Below are 15,180 nucleotides of genomic sequence, written 5' to 3' on the forward strand. Positions count from 1 at the left end.
ATGGTATTAGGAGGTGGCCTTTGGTTTAATTAGGTTTCGATGAGGTCGTGCGCATGGTCCCCTCGTGACAGGATTAGCGCCCTTACAAGGGAAAGAGAAGAGCACCCTCTCCACACACGCACACGAAGAGGAGGCTGTGTAAACACACAGAAAGCTGGCAGCTGTCTACAAGCCAAGAAGTGGGACCTCACCAAGAATTGAATTTGCCGGCACCCTGCTCTTGGACTTCCAGCCTCCAGAGCTGTGAGAAATAGATGTCTGTTGTGTTCAAGCCGCACAGTGTATGGTATTCGTTATAACAACTTGAGCAGACTGAGACATGGTATAACTTAGTAGTTACTTCGTGCTGCATCACCAGTCCAAAACTTGGCAGCTTAAAACAACAACCAGTTCTTGTTTCTTGTGGAAGAATAATTATTTTTCATGATTCTAGGGCCAGATAGGGGAGTCTCTTGATCAGTGGTTTCAGCTGGGCTCATTGGTTTGTCTGCAGTCAGCTAATGGGCCTACTGGGGGCTGGTCTGGGGTGGCCACAGCTGATGACATAGTGCCCCCCAGTGCCTCATCCTCCAGGAAGCTGGGTCAGCCTTGGGATCCAGGTGGGGACTGGGATCCTGGAAGAGGATCCTGCAAGGCCTTTTGAAGCTTCAGCTCGGAACTGGTGTGACCTCACTTTCACCACATTCTGTCAGTCCCCAGATTCAAGGTGAAAGGAGACAGACTCCACCCCTTAGAGGAGATACCAAGGGACATGAGTGCAGGAGGCTAATCAAGCCCATCCTGCAGTCCATCTACTGTACTGCTGGTTTAGTTTCACTTTAGAAAGGAAGAATTTGGTTCAGAGAAGTGAAGTATCACAGGCCAGTTCCCAGACTCCCAAGTTCCTGCAGGGATGTGTCTGTGGGTCTGTGTGTGTTTCTGTCTCTCCCCCAAAGATGGAGGGATGGACGAGTTGAGAGCCGCTGTGTCAGCCTGTGATACTCCTTCCAAGATGCTACATTTGGGTTCTATGGTGGGAGCCACAGACCAAGTTGTTGGTATTCTTGGGCATAGCTGAACCCACACCTAGTGAACCATCACCCAAAGGCCATGGTACCCCTGACCAGGCTCCTGTAATTTCTCCCTCTTAGCTCAGCCCCTCTTCTGGGTTTGTGACCCAGGTTGGAGGGAAGGGAGGGGTGGCATTCACAGCATGTGCAGGAATTCGAGGGTAGCTGCTTATCCAGGGAAGCAGGCAAATTAAAGGAAGCTTCAAGTTTTAACTCCTCCTTCCAGAAATGTAAACAACCAACTTGACATGTTCCTCCAGGGACCGTGTGTTTCAACTCCACCTGGAAGTCTCATTGTGTATTTTACCTTCTCTCAGTGCACAGCTGGCCCCTGGGCCACTTGGATGTTTGGCTCCCAGTGTTCGAGGGTAGGAAATAGTGACAGGATGGAGGACTTCCCAGACACCTTTGCATCACAGTGGCATATTCCTAAGACCGTTCCCAAGCGTGGATGCAGGTCAGAGGGTAGTCCCCAGGAATGTTCTAGGATTGCAGATCCTGTCCCAGACCCCCCACCGAATCAAAATCTTGGGGGCAGAGGGTCTGGGAATCTATTGGGACCACCTCCAGGGGTTCTCAGGCAACAGGCTGTAGAAACCCTAGTCCGGAAAGCTCTGGCCTCTTCAGAGGGCATCTCCATCTGTCCTTGGCTTTGCTGGCAGCTGAGTTGGGAAGGTACAGTACTGTGCATGGGCTGGGTGGATTTCAGGCCAGAGGGAGCTGAAGAGGGTCCGTCGTGGTGAGCCAGAGGGGTCCCTGGCTCAGTGACTAGGATACATTCACCCTCCCTGTTTGTATAGGGGTATCTATCATGCCTATCCAACATCTAGGCCTGTCCTTTTAGTAAATGCCCTGTCTTGGGCTGGATCCCTCCCAGCAACAGAACCTGAGACAAAGATGTGAGGGGAAGTAGTCTCTTTGGGAGGTGACTCCAAGAAGCCCTGATGGGGAACAGGGAAGTGAGGTGGGGAAGGAAAGGCAGTCAGCGCATTAATGAGCAGCGCCCCACTGTGGACAGTCAGGCTTGATTCCCAGAGACTCGGGGAGCATGCAAGGGCATCTTGGAGTTGGGCTTCCTGTGGGGTGTTTGTCAGCCGACACTCATCTTGGGTCCGGGACTCCTTCTGGGGGGTAACTCTCTGGCACTTCCAGCCTGCCCGACACAGGGGCTGAGTATGCTTCAACCAGAGGTAGCCATCAGAAACTTGCAGCTTCTTGCATCCAGATGCCTCCCAGTGGTAATGAGAATGCCCTGGGAAGGTGGGCAGGACACAGAAAGCCATGGCTGTGAGCCTCCCTCTCATTGCCTGTAGAGTACTACCTCTCCCCCATTCTCTATCCTTGTGGTTTGGCAAGTACCATCCCCTCTCTTCAAGTCCCAGATGGCATCAGTGGGTCAGAGATAGACATCTATCCCAGTCAACTCATGACAGCCCACCCTGGAACTAATGCTAGAATTTGGGGAAAGACACTTCTGCTGAGATTGCCCACCTGCCATGGTGTGGGCCACATGGAGAAAGAGAGTGAAGCCAACATGGACAAGAACCGAACCGAGTCGAGAGAGAGGACATCATTTAAGCCCCTGGATCCAGCTATACCTGATGCCAGTATCCTTTTGGGGCCAATTACATGGACCAGTAAGGCACTGTTGTGTTTTTTGTTTTTGTTTTTTGTTTTGTTTTGCTTGAAGCAATTTGTGTTAGATTTGGGGGGGTCTCTGGCAACCCATAATGTACTGTTCCAGGAGAGGCACATTTTGGACTCTGGCATTTGTGGAGCTTAGATGGGACATGGACCAGAGGCAGAAAAGTGTTTGAGGTTCTGATGCCTTCCTCTGGCAGTGGGTAGGGACATGTGTTGACACAAATATACAAGAGCTCTAGTCATCTAGCTTCGGGATTGCTGGTTGGGGATTAACATGGACTAGTTATGGCAGTGCAAGGATCTCCTCCGCATATGCCTCCATGGTAGTGATGGAAGGCCCCTGGGCACAGAATGTGGACCAGATATCTTGGTGGCCTGACTTGGAACCCCCAGAGTCCTGTGTGCTGGGCAAGTTGCCATGGTGACATGTGGCTGCTGGGATGCTCTGTATAAAACTTTAGCATCGGGAAAGACTCCAGAAAAAGGTTCCAATCTTGGGTTCAGTGGGTAGGCTTTCAAGGCTCTTAGGAGCCCTGAAATGGAAACCATTCAAGTGTGCCCACAGCTTTCATTGTATTTGCAAATGGGATTTGTGTCCCAGAAAACGTTGGGCTCCAGGGAATTCTTAATTCAGAGGTTTCAAGTTATGCTTTTTGGTTACCCACGTTCCTCAGGAATGCCTTGGGGGTGAGCACTGAGTGGAGGAGGGGAAAATGGGCTGGGGAGAAGTTTAAAAGCCACAGCCAGCCACCTCTGGTGTCCCTGAGAGTAACCTGGTGCTTTTCCTCCAGCTCTTTCCAGGCCCTGCCCAAACTCCCAACTCTGGTGCCCTGAGACCTGCCTCTATGGAGACCCCAGAGGTCTGCTTTGGACCTGGCCCCTGGCCTCAGAGGAAGAATGGGTCCCAGAGGCACCTTCTGAGCCACAAGGAAGCCCTGGTGTGTTTTGCCCTCTCTGGGTGTCACCCAAACCCCAGGGGGCTTCCTGGGAGGCGATTCAGCCCAGGACAGACGTCAGCAGTGATTCAGGGCTCAGATCTGATCCCAGTTGGCTTGCCCCAGGGACCTCTGTCTTTCTCAACACCCAGTGCATGCAGGAGTCAGCTGGCTGGTCCTCTGAGAGCTCTCGCCCATGGAAAGAGAAATCATGGAAAAGTCCCAGAGAATGAATGCATTCACTGTACCAAAGCAGGCAAAGGCTGCTTCCTCTCCCTCAACTGGATGTGTTGGCAGGGCTGGGTAACTGAAGCCGGTGTAGACAGGTGGGCCCTGTTCAGTCACACAAAAGAGCCACACCTCCTCTGCTCTCCCAAGTGAGTCTTTGGTCTCCTGCTCCAAAACAAGAGAGCCTTTTCAGAATCCCATGATGTATGTGGCAGCCAGCACCCCAGCTCTGTGTCTTAAGGAAGCTCACAGGAAAGACAGGTGGTGCCCTGGTCAGGGCCCCAAACCCATGCCCAACCTCAGGACTGTGGATGTCTTTGGAAAAAAACGCTAGTACTTGGGTCAAACCCCAGAGAACAGGGCAGAGTGGCCCAGAAAGATGGACAGCAGGGCCCTCAACTTCACCTGGATAGCTGGCAGGTAGAATCCAGCAACCCATCCTAGAGATTGCAAGTTGGCAATGCTGAGTGGGCCCAGGGATCTGCATTTCATACCACTGATGAACTGCACATTTATCTGTTTATGCATCCTATGCATATGCATTGGTTTGGATAGTGTCCCCCCAGCATTAATGTCCATGCAGAACCTTAGAAGGTGACTTTCTTTGACAGTAGTCTTTGCGAATATAATCAGTTAAAGATCTCAAGGTGAAATCATGGGTTAGAGTGAACCCTAAATCCAGTGACTGGTGTCCATATAAGAAAGGAGACACAGGGAAGAAGCCATGTGAAGACAGAGGCAGGGATGGGAACAATACAGCCACAAGTCATTGGGTTCTGGGAGCCCCCAGAAGCTCAAAGAGACAGGAAGGATCCTCCCTTAGTCAGGAGGGAACACCTGTCAACATCTTGATCTCAGACTTCTGGCCTCCAGAGCTGTGAGGGAATTAATTTCTGCTGTTTTAAGCTACCAAGTTTGTGGCAATTTCTTACAGCAGCCTTAGAAAACTACTTTATATCTGTGCTTTATATATAAAAATGTGGTATTATGTGTGCACCCTCCCCCACCGCCAAGAACCGACTTGCAACACTTTGAAGGTGATATCACCCGTGTTGAAAATGCTTTTGTGTCTTACAAACAACACCGGAGTAATTCTTGAACAAGCCCAGGGAGACCTCTAGGGTTTCAGGAAGTAGACAACTGAGGTATACCCAAATCTAAAACGTTTAATGCTTTTGGTTAGAGCAAATGATCAGGCAAACAAGGAACATCAGGTTTTACTGACTAAAATAGAGTGTGTAGAACAGAATTAAAAATATTCTCATCAAACAATTCGTTTTACAGGAGAAGCAATTCCAGAGTGCAGGGTAGGGGGGAGAAAATGTCTCAGAATCCCCTTCTTTCAGCCTGTAGAGAGAACGTTCTCCAGCTAGTTGGGGGAAATAGCACTCCAAATGATGCTCTTCCATTTTAGTGGATTTGCCCAGAAAACGCAAGCAGTTTCTAAATGGGAAATAAGAGGGAAATAATATCCTGACACCCGCTTTCCTCCGGATGCACATGGTGCTGAGCCTTCTGTCCCGTGAAAAACAGTGACAGGCGGGCATCCTCAGGAAGGAGTCTGGAGTGTTTGGGCGAGAAGCCTTAAGTCATCAGGATAACCTCTGACACTTACCGTGTGCTTTCTGTGTGCTGGGCACTGGGTTGTGGACTCCACAGCTGGTATTTTTTGTTCCACTACAGCCCAGTGAATGAGGTAGGCATGCCCCCATTTTACAGATGAGGAAACTGAGGCACAGGGGAGTTAAGTCACCTGCTGGAGGTTACACAGCTACTGAAAAGAAGGCCAGGGCTTGAACCTCACCATGTCTAAATTTTAAGACCCAGGCTTCTAAACACAGTGCATGGGCAGGGTCCTATTGCTAGTGGGTTGTTTCTGTCCTGCTCACCACAGGTTAATGAACAAGATAAAGAAGCCAAGCCAAGGAGCTTCTAGCCCTGGGGTCTTGGGAAATACAGAAGTCAGGAATTCAGCAGCCCTTCCTTAGACTTTTAATTTCAAGCCTCCCAAAGGTAGGAGAAACCTGTTGATTAATGATGCTCCAGCATGGACCCCAGAGACCCCCAGCAAGTGAGGGGCACTGCAGAAGATGCCACCATGGCTGTCTGCTGCTTCTTTGGCCCAGCTCCCCTTGTCCTGGGGTGACCTGTATCCCACTGTTGCTTCTGGAGGAAATGTCAATCACAGGACCCCTAGCCCCGTGGCTGGTACATCCATAGGAGCAAGCACTCGACTGGAACAGGGCCAGTCAGAGCCTTCTGTGGGATGAGATGGAAAGAGAATGTCTCTCTCAGCCTTAGAGATTGTGAGCCCTGTGGTTGTAGGCTGGGTCTTCTGGCAGCCACCTTTCCCACCAAGTGGAAGAGAGGATGAGGCCAGTGTGAGAAGAGATACAGAGCCAGGTGGCCTGGGTGAGGTTGAGAGGATGAACACGTGGGCCTGGGGACACTGGGCTCCTGGATCCAGCAATACCTTCAGCAAGCACACCCTTAGCCATCCCAGTTACAGGACCCAGGGAAAATTCCCTTTGTTGCTTAAGAAGTTTGAGCTGCAGCTTTCCCAAGGGAGAAAGAAGGAGCTCTCAAGGGGAGAAGTGAGAGGGTCTGAGTCCCATCCCTTTTGTCAAGGCTGGACTGCTCACAGAAGATCCAGGTAACAGCTGTCAAGCCACATATAACCCCACGTCGAGGAAAGGCTTCTCCATCCTTCCCTGGTGCCATTCCTAGACAATTAATGTGTGGGGAATGCCAGGGAAGCCTACTCAAAAATGCTTCTAGGGCACACCTGGGTTTTAGAGGCAAGCTAGAAATTCATCTCAAGACAGGTGAAGATATCACAGATGCTCAGTGATAAATGTCTGGTGACATGGGAGCTATGAGACTGTCTCCAATCTCCCCCTACCTCTCTCCCTCATGTGCACACACACCTGGATACAGGATGCAGTTTTGGGTGTTGTTCCTATACCTGAGGAGCAAACAGAAGTGGATGAGCCTCCCTCCCTGCAGGGAGAAGGATGTCTCTAGAAAGTGACTCCTTCCCTCTGCTCCAGGTTTGGGGTTGAGGGTGGTATGCAAGGAAGTCCTTGCTCTTTGCCCTGTCACGCTGAGACTGCATGGAGGCATGGACCCCATGGTTGTACACCCACCCCTTAGGCAAGGCCCAGTGACTGCAGGTGTTGGCCAGAGATGAGCCCCCCCCCCCAGCTATAAGCAAGGCTATGAGATAAGAGTAACACTGAGTCATTCAGCCCCACATTGGCCCCCCAGGAGCCCTATCAGTGAGGTCCCTCCTAGGCTGATGTGAGTGAGTGATGTGGACTAGGTTGATAGACGGGTGAGGACTGGGGTAGCCCCCATCCAGGAGATACAGTTGTCTTGCCTTTACATGGCAACAGTGGCCCCATTTTGCCAATAGTCCCAAATGCCTGAGGGAAGCTAGACATCCTGATCTCTGTGTGAAATGCTCTAATTTTTCAATCTCTCTATAGGCAAAAACAAAAGCCAGATCAGACTGCAGTTGGCCAGTTGGTAACCTGTGACTTGTTACCTTTTTGGGAGCCCAGGAAAGGAAAGGAGAAATGTCCTCAAGCCCCAAGCATACCCAAAACTCTCCCATGCAGAACTCAGGGAACGTCTATCAGTAGCAGGTTCCAGGGGTCGGGTTTGCCATAGGGCAGACACAACAAAGTCACAGCCTCCTCCTCCCCATAAGGGGAGTCCTGATGCCATGTTGAGGTCCTGGATCCAGCCTTACCTGAAGCAAGGGATCCTGGACTGGCCAATTACATGTGCTCATGACTGGTTACCCTTTTGTATGGGTCTCTGTGACTCACAACCAAAAAACTCATAATTAAACTGCTCCAAAGAAGGAAAAGAACCTCCAGAGGAGTTTAAAGACAGCTAGAGCCACTTCATCACTGCCTGGGCCTCTCCACCCTCCTCAAGTCAATGGTGGTCAGGTTTCCTTCCTAGCCAAGCTCTGGGAAAATGGATTTCAGATCCAGGGTGGGCTGCTCCCCACAGACAGTGGAGCCTGTAACTCATATAACTGTTCACCACGCACGTCTGGGACACAGGGCATTGCTAGGGAATCAGATGTGAACGCCAATCATTTCTGCCTACCCAGCATTCTTTCCCTCTTCTTCCTGTCGGGTACCCCAGTATTCCTAGAGGCAACCCCCTCATGATATTCAAACCAGGTGGTTGGCTTCGGGAATAGGCATGTGGTCCAGGTAGGCCAATCACTGAAACCCCATCCCTGTATGGTGATTGGTCCAGATCGTAGACAGAAACCTACTGGCCAGTCTGTGTTCTTTGTTCCCCTGGCAACTGTGATTGGTTCAAGGACTAGTGTGGGACCCAGACAGACTGATTAGACTCAGTTCTGGGAGGTTGGATCGAACTTTGGGGGAGAGAGGTTCTCTTCCACAGCTGAGCTGGGAGGAGAGAGGGAGCCTAATGGTGATGGGGCCCTCTGCGTGGGGAAGGCACCTGAGAAGGAGGCTGCCCCAGGGAAAGAGCCAGAGGTGGAGAGGGGGTGCTGAGCCTGATGACATCCCTGAGCTCCCAGACCAGGCAGGCCCAAAGGTGGCCCAACCATTCCTTGGCTTTTCCTCACATGAAGCCCAAAGGAGATGGTTCTGTCTTGCATCCTGAAGAGTGCATGAGCTGGATCATTGCCATCGGCTCCAGATGCCCCCACTTAGTGTCCAGACCCAGGGCGGAAGCCCACGTGGTCCCAGACTTCATGGACACTTGAAACGTGGGAGGCGAGCAGGCTTCCCCACAGGGCTCAGTCCCAGCTATCTGGAGACCAGGGGGCTGCTGTGGGATTGGCCAGAAGAGGAGGAAGTGGTGGCACTGAGCTGGGAGAAGCCGCTGGTGCAGGATTCCAGGCTGGACATGGAGCCCCTGGGGAGGAAGGGCATTGTGTTCACATTACCTTCTGGGGTGACACGGCCCTGGGGCCCACGCACAGCAGTGGAAAAGCTGGTGATGCTGCAAATGAGGCCCCAGGGTTCTTTCTACCAGGCTGGTAACCACCCCAGGCGCACAGGGCAAGTGTAGAGCAAAACGCAAGCAGAGTTATGGTGAGAAACGAGGCTCCACCCGTTTTCCAGTCCCACCCCCAACCAACCCCCACACACAGAATCCAGCCTGCTACACACCATTCAGGGGCTTCCCTGACCTGGGGATCTAGCATAGCCTGGGCAGTTTCTGACCCTATCTCTAGCCTCACCTCACCCCACCCCACCCCTGCAGCCTCCTTTCAGCATCTCTGACACTCGCCTCCCCTGTCTGGGAACCTGTGAAGGTCTCCACCTGCTGCCAGAAGCACTTTCTCTGCCCCCTGCTTCCTCTAGTTAACTTCTACTCCAGACTTCAGAGCAGCGCTCTCCAGGAGAACCTTGTGTGATGACAGTTGTGTCCTACAGCTGTGCTGTCCACTGCAGCAGCCATCAGCCTCATGGGGCTACTGGGCACTCAGAATGTGGCTCGTGCAGCTGAGGAACTGATTTTTTTATTTTTGTTGAACTGTAACAGCTACGTTTAAATTGCTACCTGTGGCTGGTAGCTACGTGGTTGGCCAGTGAAGCCTTAGGATCTGGCTATTCCAAGTGTGGTGTGGGGACCAGCACCACCAGCCCCTCCTGGAGCCTGTTAGAGCTGCAGACTCTCTGCGCCCCAGAGCTGCAGAATCTGCATTGTGAAACCCCCCCCCCCCCAGATGATGTATGTGCACGCCACCTAGGTCTCAACTCCAGTGTCTCTTCCCAGGTACCTCCCCCACATCCCATGCCCACCCTGTGCCAGGCCCCTTGTCCAGGCTCTGTGCCAGGCCTGTGCCAGGCTCTGACAACACCCTGTGTCGAGGCTTCTGACAACTCCTAGCTATCTGACCTTGGGCAAGGACCCCAGGCTGGAATGCCTTCATGGCATCCACTGCTGCTCCTGTTAGGCACAGGTGTGATCATGTGGTCTCCTGCTCCACGATGGCAGGCCCTATCTGTCTGGTCCCTCGGGGCCCAGCCCAATGCCTGCCTACTGAGGACACCCAGGAAATAGCCCTTGAACTGGTTTTCTTGCGAGGCTGTTGAAGGGCAGGGCAGCAAGGCTACCCCAAGCTGACCAGACAGGCTGGCAAGCAGCATCTGCTCTGCCCCCCTCTAGGCCTCCACCTGCCCTCCTGGAGGCCAGCAGCCCCCAATGCTTGTGTCTGCATGTCTCTCCCCTGCACTGGTGCCCAGCGGCCAAAGCAGGCCACTTCCCAAAGAGGAAATCACCAGCCCTCCCAGGCTGTGGGGCTCTCTTGGAGTAAAGACAGTAGCCCAGTATTTCTCACAGGGGGCTGTATGTGCCCCTACAATACTTGGAGCTCCACCCAGGATATGGATACAGATGTGACACCCTCCTGGAGCCTCAATTTGACTCCATGGTATAGAATATAAAGCATTATTTTTAGAAGGACACAAGCATAGATAGGTCATGAAGCAGGATGCAAAATCACATTCGTTTTTAAAAGATAAAATGTAAGGCCTTGAAGAAACTCTCCATGTCCTCACCCTCAGTTTCATTTTTGCTATCAAGGGCTTACTGTATGCCTCGGTGAAGGGCAGGCTTCCCCCAGCTATTTCATCTTCATGACAACCCCATGACCTAGGATTTCAGTAGTCCCCATGTAACAGATGGGAAGCCTGAGGCTCAGACAGCTTGAGTTGCCTGAGGTCACAGAGCAATCAGGAAGTGTTGGAGGCCTTAACCACTACACTTCCTGCCTCTCTGAAAGCAACACTTGGAGAGAGGTGTCTGTGCGACACTATTCTAGAATGTTCTAGAACATTCCAAATCCTTTTTTTATGGGTTTCTAGGAATACAGGGAGGTCCAAATAGGAAGGCCTTGGGCTCCCCTTCCCCCACCAATCAATCTGGTATGTTTGGCTTCTGTCCAGGATTTCATTTAAAAGGGAGATCCATGGGGCGCCTGGGTGGCTCAGTCGGTTGAGCGTCCGACTTAGGCTCAGGTCATGATCTCATAGTCCATGAGTTCGAGCTCCGCATCGGGCTCTATGCTGATGGCTCAGAGCCTGAAGCCTGCTTCGGATTCTGTGTCTCCCTTTCTCTGCCCCTCCCCTGCTCGTGTTCTGTCTCTTTCTGTCTCAAAAATAAATAAAAACATTAAAAAAATTTTTTTTTAAAGGGAGATCCTGCAGCTGAGGCAGAGTTTGGACACAGTGTTCAATCTGGTTGCTCACACACGTGCTGAACCACTGGAGAATTTTAACAATACCAATGCTGGGGACCTGCCCCTGGATAAGCTCAAAGACAAGTGAGGGAGGTGAATCTAGTGCCCCCAGCCCAGAAGGAAGGGGCCTCAGGAGTGCTGTGGGCCTCGCCTAGAGGGGAGTCAGGACCCTTCCTGCCCAGGCTCCCCCTCCCCAGCCCCTCCTACCTGAAGTCCTCAGACGCCAGCACCTCGTAGTAGTAGAGGAGTTTGCACTTGGGGCCAGGGCTGTGCAGGGCCGTCAGGACATCCTCCACACCTGGGATGCTGCAGGCCACATTGCCAGGGGGGCTGTGCATTTGCCACTGGAGCAAGTAGGTGCCAGGCCACCGGGTCACGTGGGAGCCCTGAAACACAGCAGCCGGGCCTGAGGCTCTGGTCCTCCTGGGGACAGGAGCCCCTTACTAAACGGATCCACCAGCCAGTCTTCCTCTCAGGGCCTCCCGAAGTCATCCTTGGCCCCTCTGCTGTTACCCCCATATCCCTGGGGGCTGAGAGCCTCCCTCTAAATCTGGTGGGAGTGGAGGCCTGGAGAGGAGGGCTGTAGTTGCAGGGCAACAGGTGCGGTTTAATTAAATGCCTGGACTTTGTTGGGCTTTTGTTCTCCTGAGCATGATTTGCAGATGAGGTCCAGGCAGGGATTCAGGCAGGGAGCTGGCAGGTTGGTTAGAGCTAGTTGAGGGCCTGGACGCTGAGAATGAGGGCTAGGGGTGTTGGTGTGTGAGGTGCAAGACAGTGTGCTGCTCAGGGAACCTTCAGAGAGATCTGCAGTGCTCATCAGAGCTTGTGTGTGCGGTACGGGTGAGAGAGCGAGCGAGGCCAGCGATGTGAGACTTACAAGCACTGGAGAGTGGAGAATGCAGGGGGCCTCGTGTTCATGTTCCACAACGCATCTGAGTTCCGTTCCCAGACTTAGTATGTCTCTGCTGCATAGCTTCTGAAGCTCACACGTCAGAAATCACTGGGAGAGGGTGAGGGATGCAGGGTCCAGGCCTCACACCCAGAGGGTCTGAGTTACCCCTCCCTGGCATGGGCCCTGGCAATCTGCATCTCTGACAAGAGTCCCAGGGATTCTGAGGCTGGGGTCCTGGGAGGTCCCCAGAGTCCTGGATCTGTCTGATTCTGTCTTTCTCCCCACCCATCCCACAGGGGCTCCAAGGCCAAAGTCCATATGCAGTTCATCTACTTGGGTGCTCCCACAACCCTGGCACACAGTGGACACTCAATCCTGAGTGACGAATGAATGAACAAAGGAATTCGAACCTGGATGCTCTCCCCTTCCCGGCAGACAAGGGGGGCTTCCACACGGCTGTAATCCACACCTAGGACCCAGCCCTTGTCTGTCAGCTGCCCGCCGGCTCTGGCCCCAGGCTCCTGGGGTCCAGGCTTGGGCACCTGCTTGCTGTGGTACAGGCTGAACACCACGTCCCCTCTCAGGATGTCAAAGTCCCAGGTGATGACTGACTCGCCCTCCAGAATCTCCACGGCAACCTGCATGGGGAGGGCACGGTCTGAGGGTCCGACCTGGAATCCCACCAGGAGTGGGGAGCCGGGATGGGGAGGTCAGCTGCAGTAGGTGCTGTGGGTGCCCACCTGGGTCTTCATCTGCCCATCTGCCATGCTCTGCACAGCCCAGTGCTCCCCTGGGATCAGGGGACTTGGCTGCACCGCCCCTTTGCTTGCATCCTTCCCCGTACCCATCCTGTCCCACCTCTCCTTACAGGTTTCTCCTCAGAGCTCACCCTCAACAAATCGCTAGCACAAGAACTCTTGTCTCAGGGTCTGCTTCGGGGGACCCTGACCTAAGACCCCACCCCAACCCGGCGGGCCCTCCGGGGCCAGGTCCCAGCACCTCATGGGGGGCCCCTCGGAGCACGCTGGCCGACTGGTAAGTCTCTCTCCACTGCCGCAGCTGGTCTGTGTTCTCCTGCTCCTCTTCTGTCAGATAGAGGGACTTGGGGACCAGCCCTCCTTCGGGGACATTACACTGGGGGATAAAGACGAAAGTAGCAGGTCAGGACCCAGCCGGCCTGGCTGACCCACAGAAGGGTACTTTGTGACCCCTGAAACTGCACTTACAACAGCAACCCCAAAGTGAGAACAGTACAGGGGCTCTCCCATGACCTCATCTCCAAAACCACAATGCAGTAGGAACTCTTACTATTTCCATTTCACAGAGGAGGAAAATGGAAGCCCAGAGAGGTCAAGCCACTTGCCTGAGATAACACAGCAGAAAGTGTCTGAGCCTGGGCACAAACCCATGTTTATCAGGGCCCCCAGGCTCAAGTCTCTTATTACCATGCTGGTTCTTACAGGCCCATTTGTTAAACATAAATCACATGTATGTACCTCAACAAGTGGAGAGATTCAAATTGGCAGAATTCCTAGGAAATGCCTTTTTTTACTCAGAAATCATGTATGCTTGGAGTTTGGTATTCTATTAGACAAGGAAGAGGGGCCTGCTCTCATCCCATGGCCAGATGAGATAAGACAGTTGTGACCCAGGGTCACCCCTGCCTGTGTCATCTCAGCCCCAAGGGGAGGCAGTAAAAGGGGTCTGTGGCTGCCTCTCCTTGAAGTAGTTGGCCCATCTAACCATTCCGTAAGGTTGTGGGTTGGGAATAAATCCCTTTGGATACACAGGCTCCGGGGTTCAGGCCACTGGGATGTTTGAGTCACCTCTCTCAGCAGCAGAGGGCGCAAAGTCAGCAGGTAAACTCTGACTGCTGCCTAGCGACGAAGTGCATAGGGAATACCGGGGTAAACTTTTGACTGGCCTGGTCTCTGGTCTTCTAGCAACTTCCATCTGGATCACTATGTTTGAAAAACCAAGCTAAGGCCCCTCCTTTGGACAGGACTCACTTCTCTTTGGGGAAGCGTCTAAAACAAGCCTTGCCCCCCAAAAGAGAAAGCATGGCCTCTCCAGGTACCAGCACCCACACACATGACAGAGTGCCCCACTCCAGCCTCCGTGGCCCTCTGCAGCCCTGCCCCAGCAATCCCTGGCTCCCCCACCCCCACCCCGGGGCCACAGCCCAGGGCCTGCAGCCACACACTCACCACACACTCTCCCCCAAGGAAGTCGGGGATCACTTCTTTATCTAGGTAGTCCACGAGGCCTCCGGGGCCCTGGTAATTGCTGCCACTGTAGATGAGGAACTTCTGCCTGGTGTTTTCATTGATGAAGGGGCTGATCTGAAGTGGGGGAGATGAGACAAGATGGAAAGGTATTTTTGGTTTTTTGTTTGTTATTGAGATGTAATTCACATGACAAAGAACTAACCATTTTTTCTTTTCTTTTCTTTTCTTTTCTTTTCTTTTCAAGTTTTTATTTAACTAATCCCTACACCCAGCATGGATGGGGCTCGAACTCACAACCCCGAGATCAAACGTCGCATGCTCTTCCAACCGAGAATTAGCCCTTTTAAAGTGAATTAACCCTTTTAAAGTGAACAATTCAGTGGCTTTAGTTCATTCACTATGTTATATAACTACCACTTTCCTGTAATTCCAAGACTTTTCTTCACCCCAAAAGGAAACCCCATTCCTTTTACACATTAATACACATTAGCAGTCACGCCCCACTCCCCTCCCCCCAGCTCCTGGAACCACCAGTCAGCTTTCTGTCTCTGTGGATTTGCTTGTCTGGACATTTCATAAAAATGGAATCCTCCAGTATGTGGCCTTTTGTGCCTGGCTTCTCTCCCTCAGCATGATGTTTTTTCTAGGTTCATCCACCTTGCAGCACAGATCATTACTCCATCCCTTTTTATGGCTGAATAATATTCTACTCTTTGGATGATCCTATTTTGTTTGCCCCAGATGGAAAATACTTTAACACCGAACTCGAAACTGCATGTCAATCCTTTTTTTTTTTTTTTTTCATGGCAACCCCTACCCCCCCACCCACGATGCTGGTGTGGTGTCTGACTCAACACACACGTTGGGGAAGGAAGGAAGGACTTAGCATTGGCAAGGTACAAGCCAATTGAGCAAGGAATGCTACAGGAACTGGGAATCCCACCTGTGTGGTCACTCTCCT

At 52.4% G+C, this 15,180-nt stretch overlaps 1 protein-coding gene across 1 annotated transcript in view; it reads right to left on the reverse strand.

The window, feature by feature from the left end:
• Positions 1-5,055: 5,055 nt before the first annotated feature.
• Positions 5,056-15,180, reverse strand: part of SEC14L5 (SEC14 like lipid binding 5) — a 44,526-nt gene continuing 34,401 nt past the window's right edge. Inside the window, exons 12-16 of the mRNA XM_042922167.1 lie at positions 14,199-14,333; positions 12,991-13,125; positions 12,402-12,629; positions 11,307-11,485; positions 5,056-8,767 (exon numbers count right to left, since the gene is read on the reverse strand). Coding sequence (XP_042778101.1) covers positions 8,659-8,767; positions 11,307-11,485; positions 12,402-12,629; positions 12,991-13,125; positions 14,199-14,333 — 786 coding nt within the window. The 3' untranslated portion in view covers positions 5,056-8,658. The remainder of the gene's footprint in view (positions 8,768-11,306; positions 11,486-12,401; positions 12,630-12,990; positions 13,126-14,198; positions 14,334-15,180) is intronic.

Source organism: Panthera leo, chromosome E3, assembly GCF_018350215.1.
Source record: "Panthera leo isolate Ple1 chromosome E3, P.leo_Ple1_pat1.1, whole genome shotgun sequence".
In the NCBI taxonomy this organism is placed as follows: domain Eukaryota; kingdom Metazoa; phylum Chordata; class Mammalia; order Carnivora; family Felidae; genus Panthera; species Panthera leo.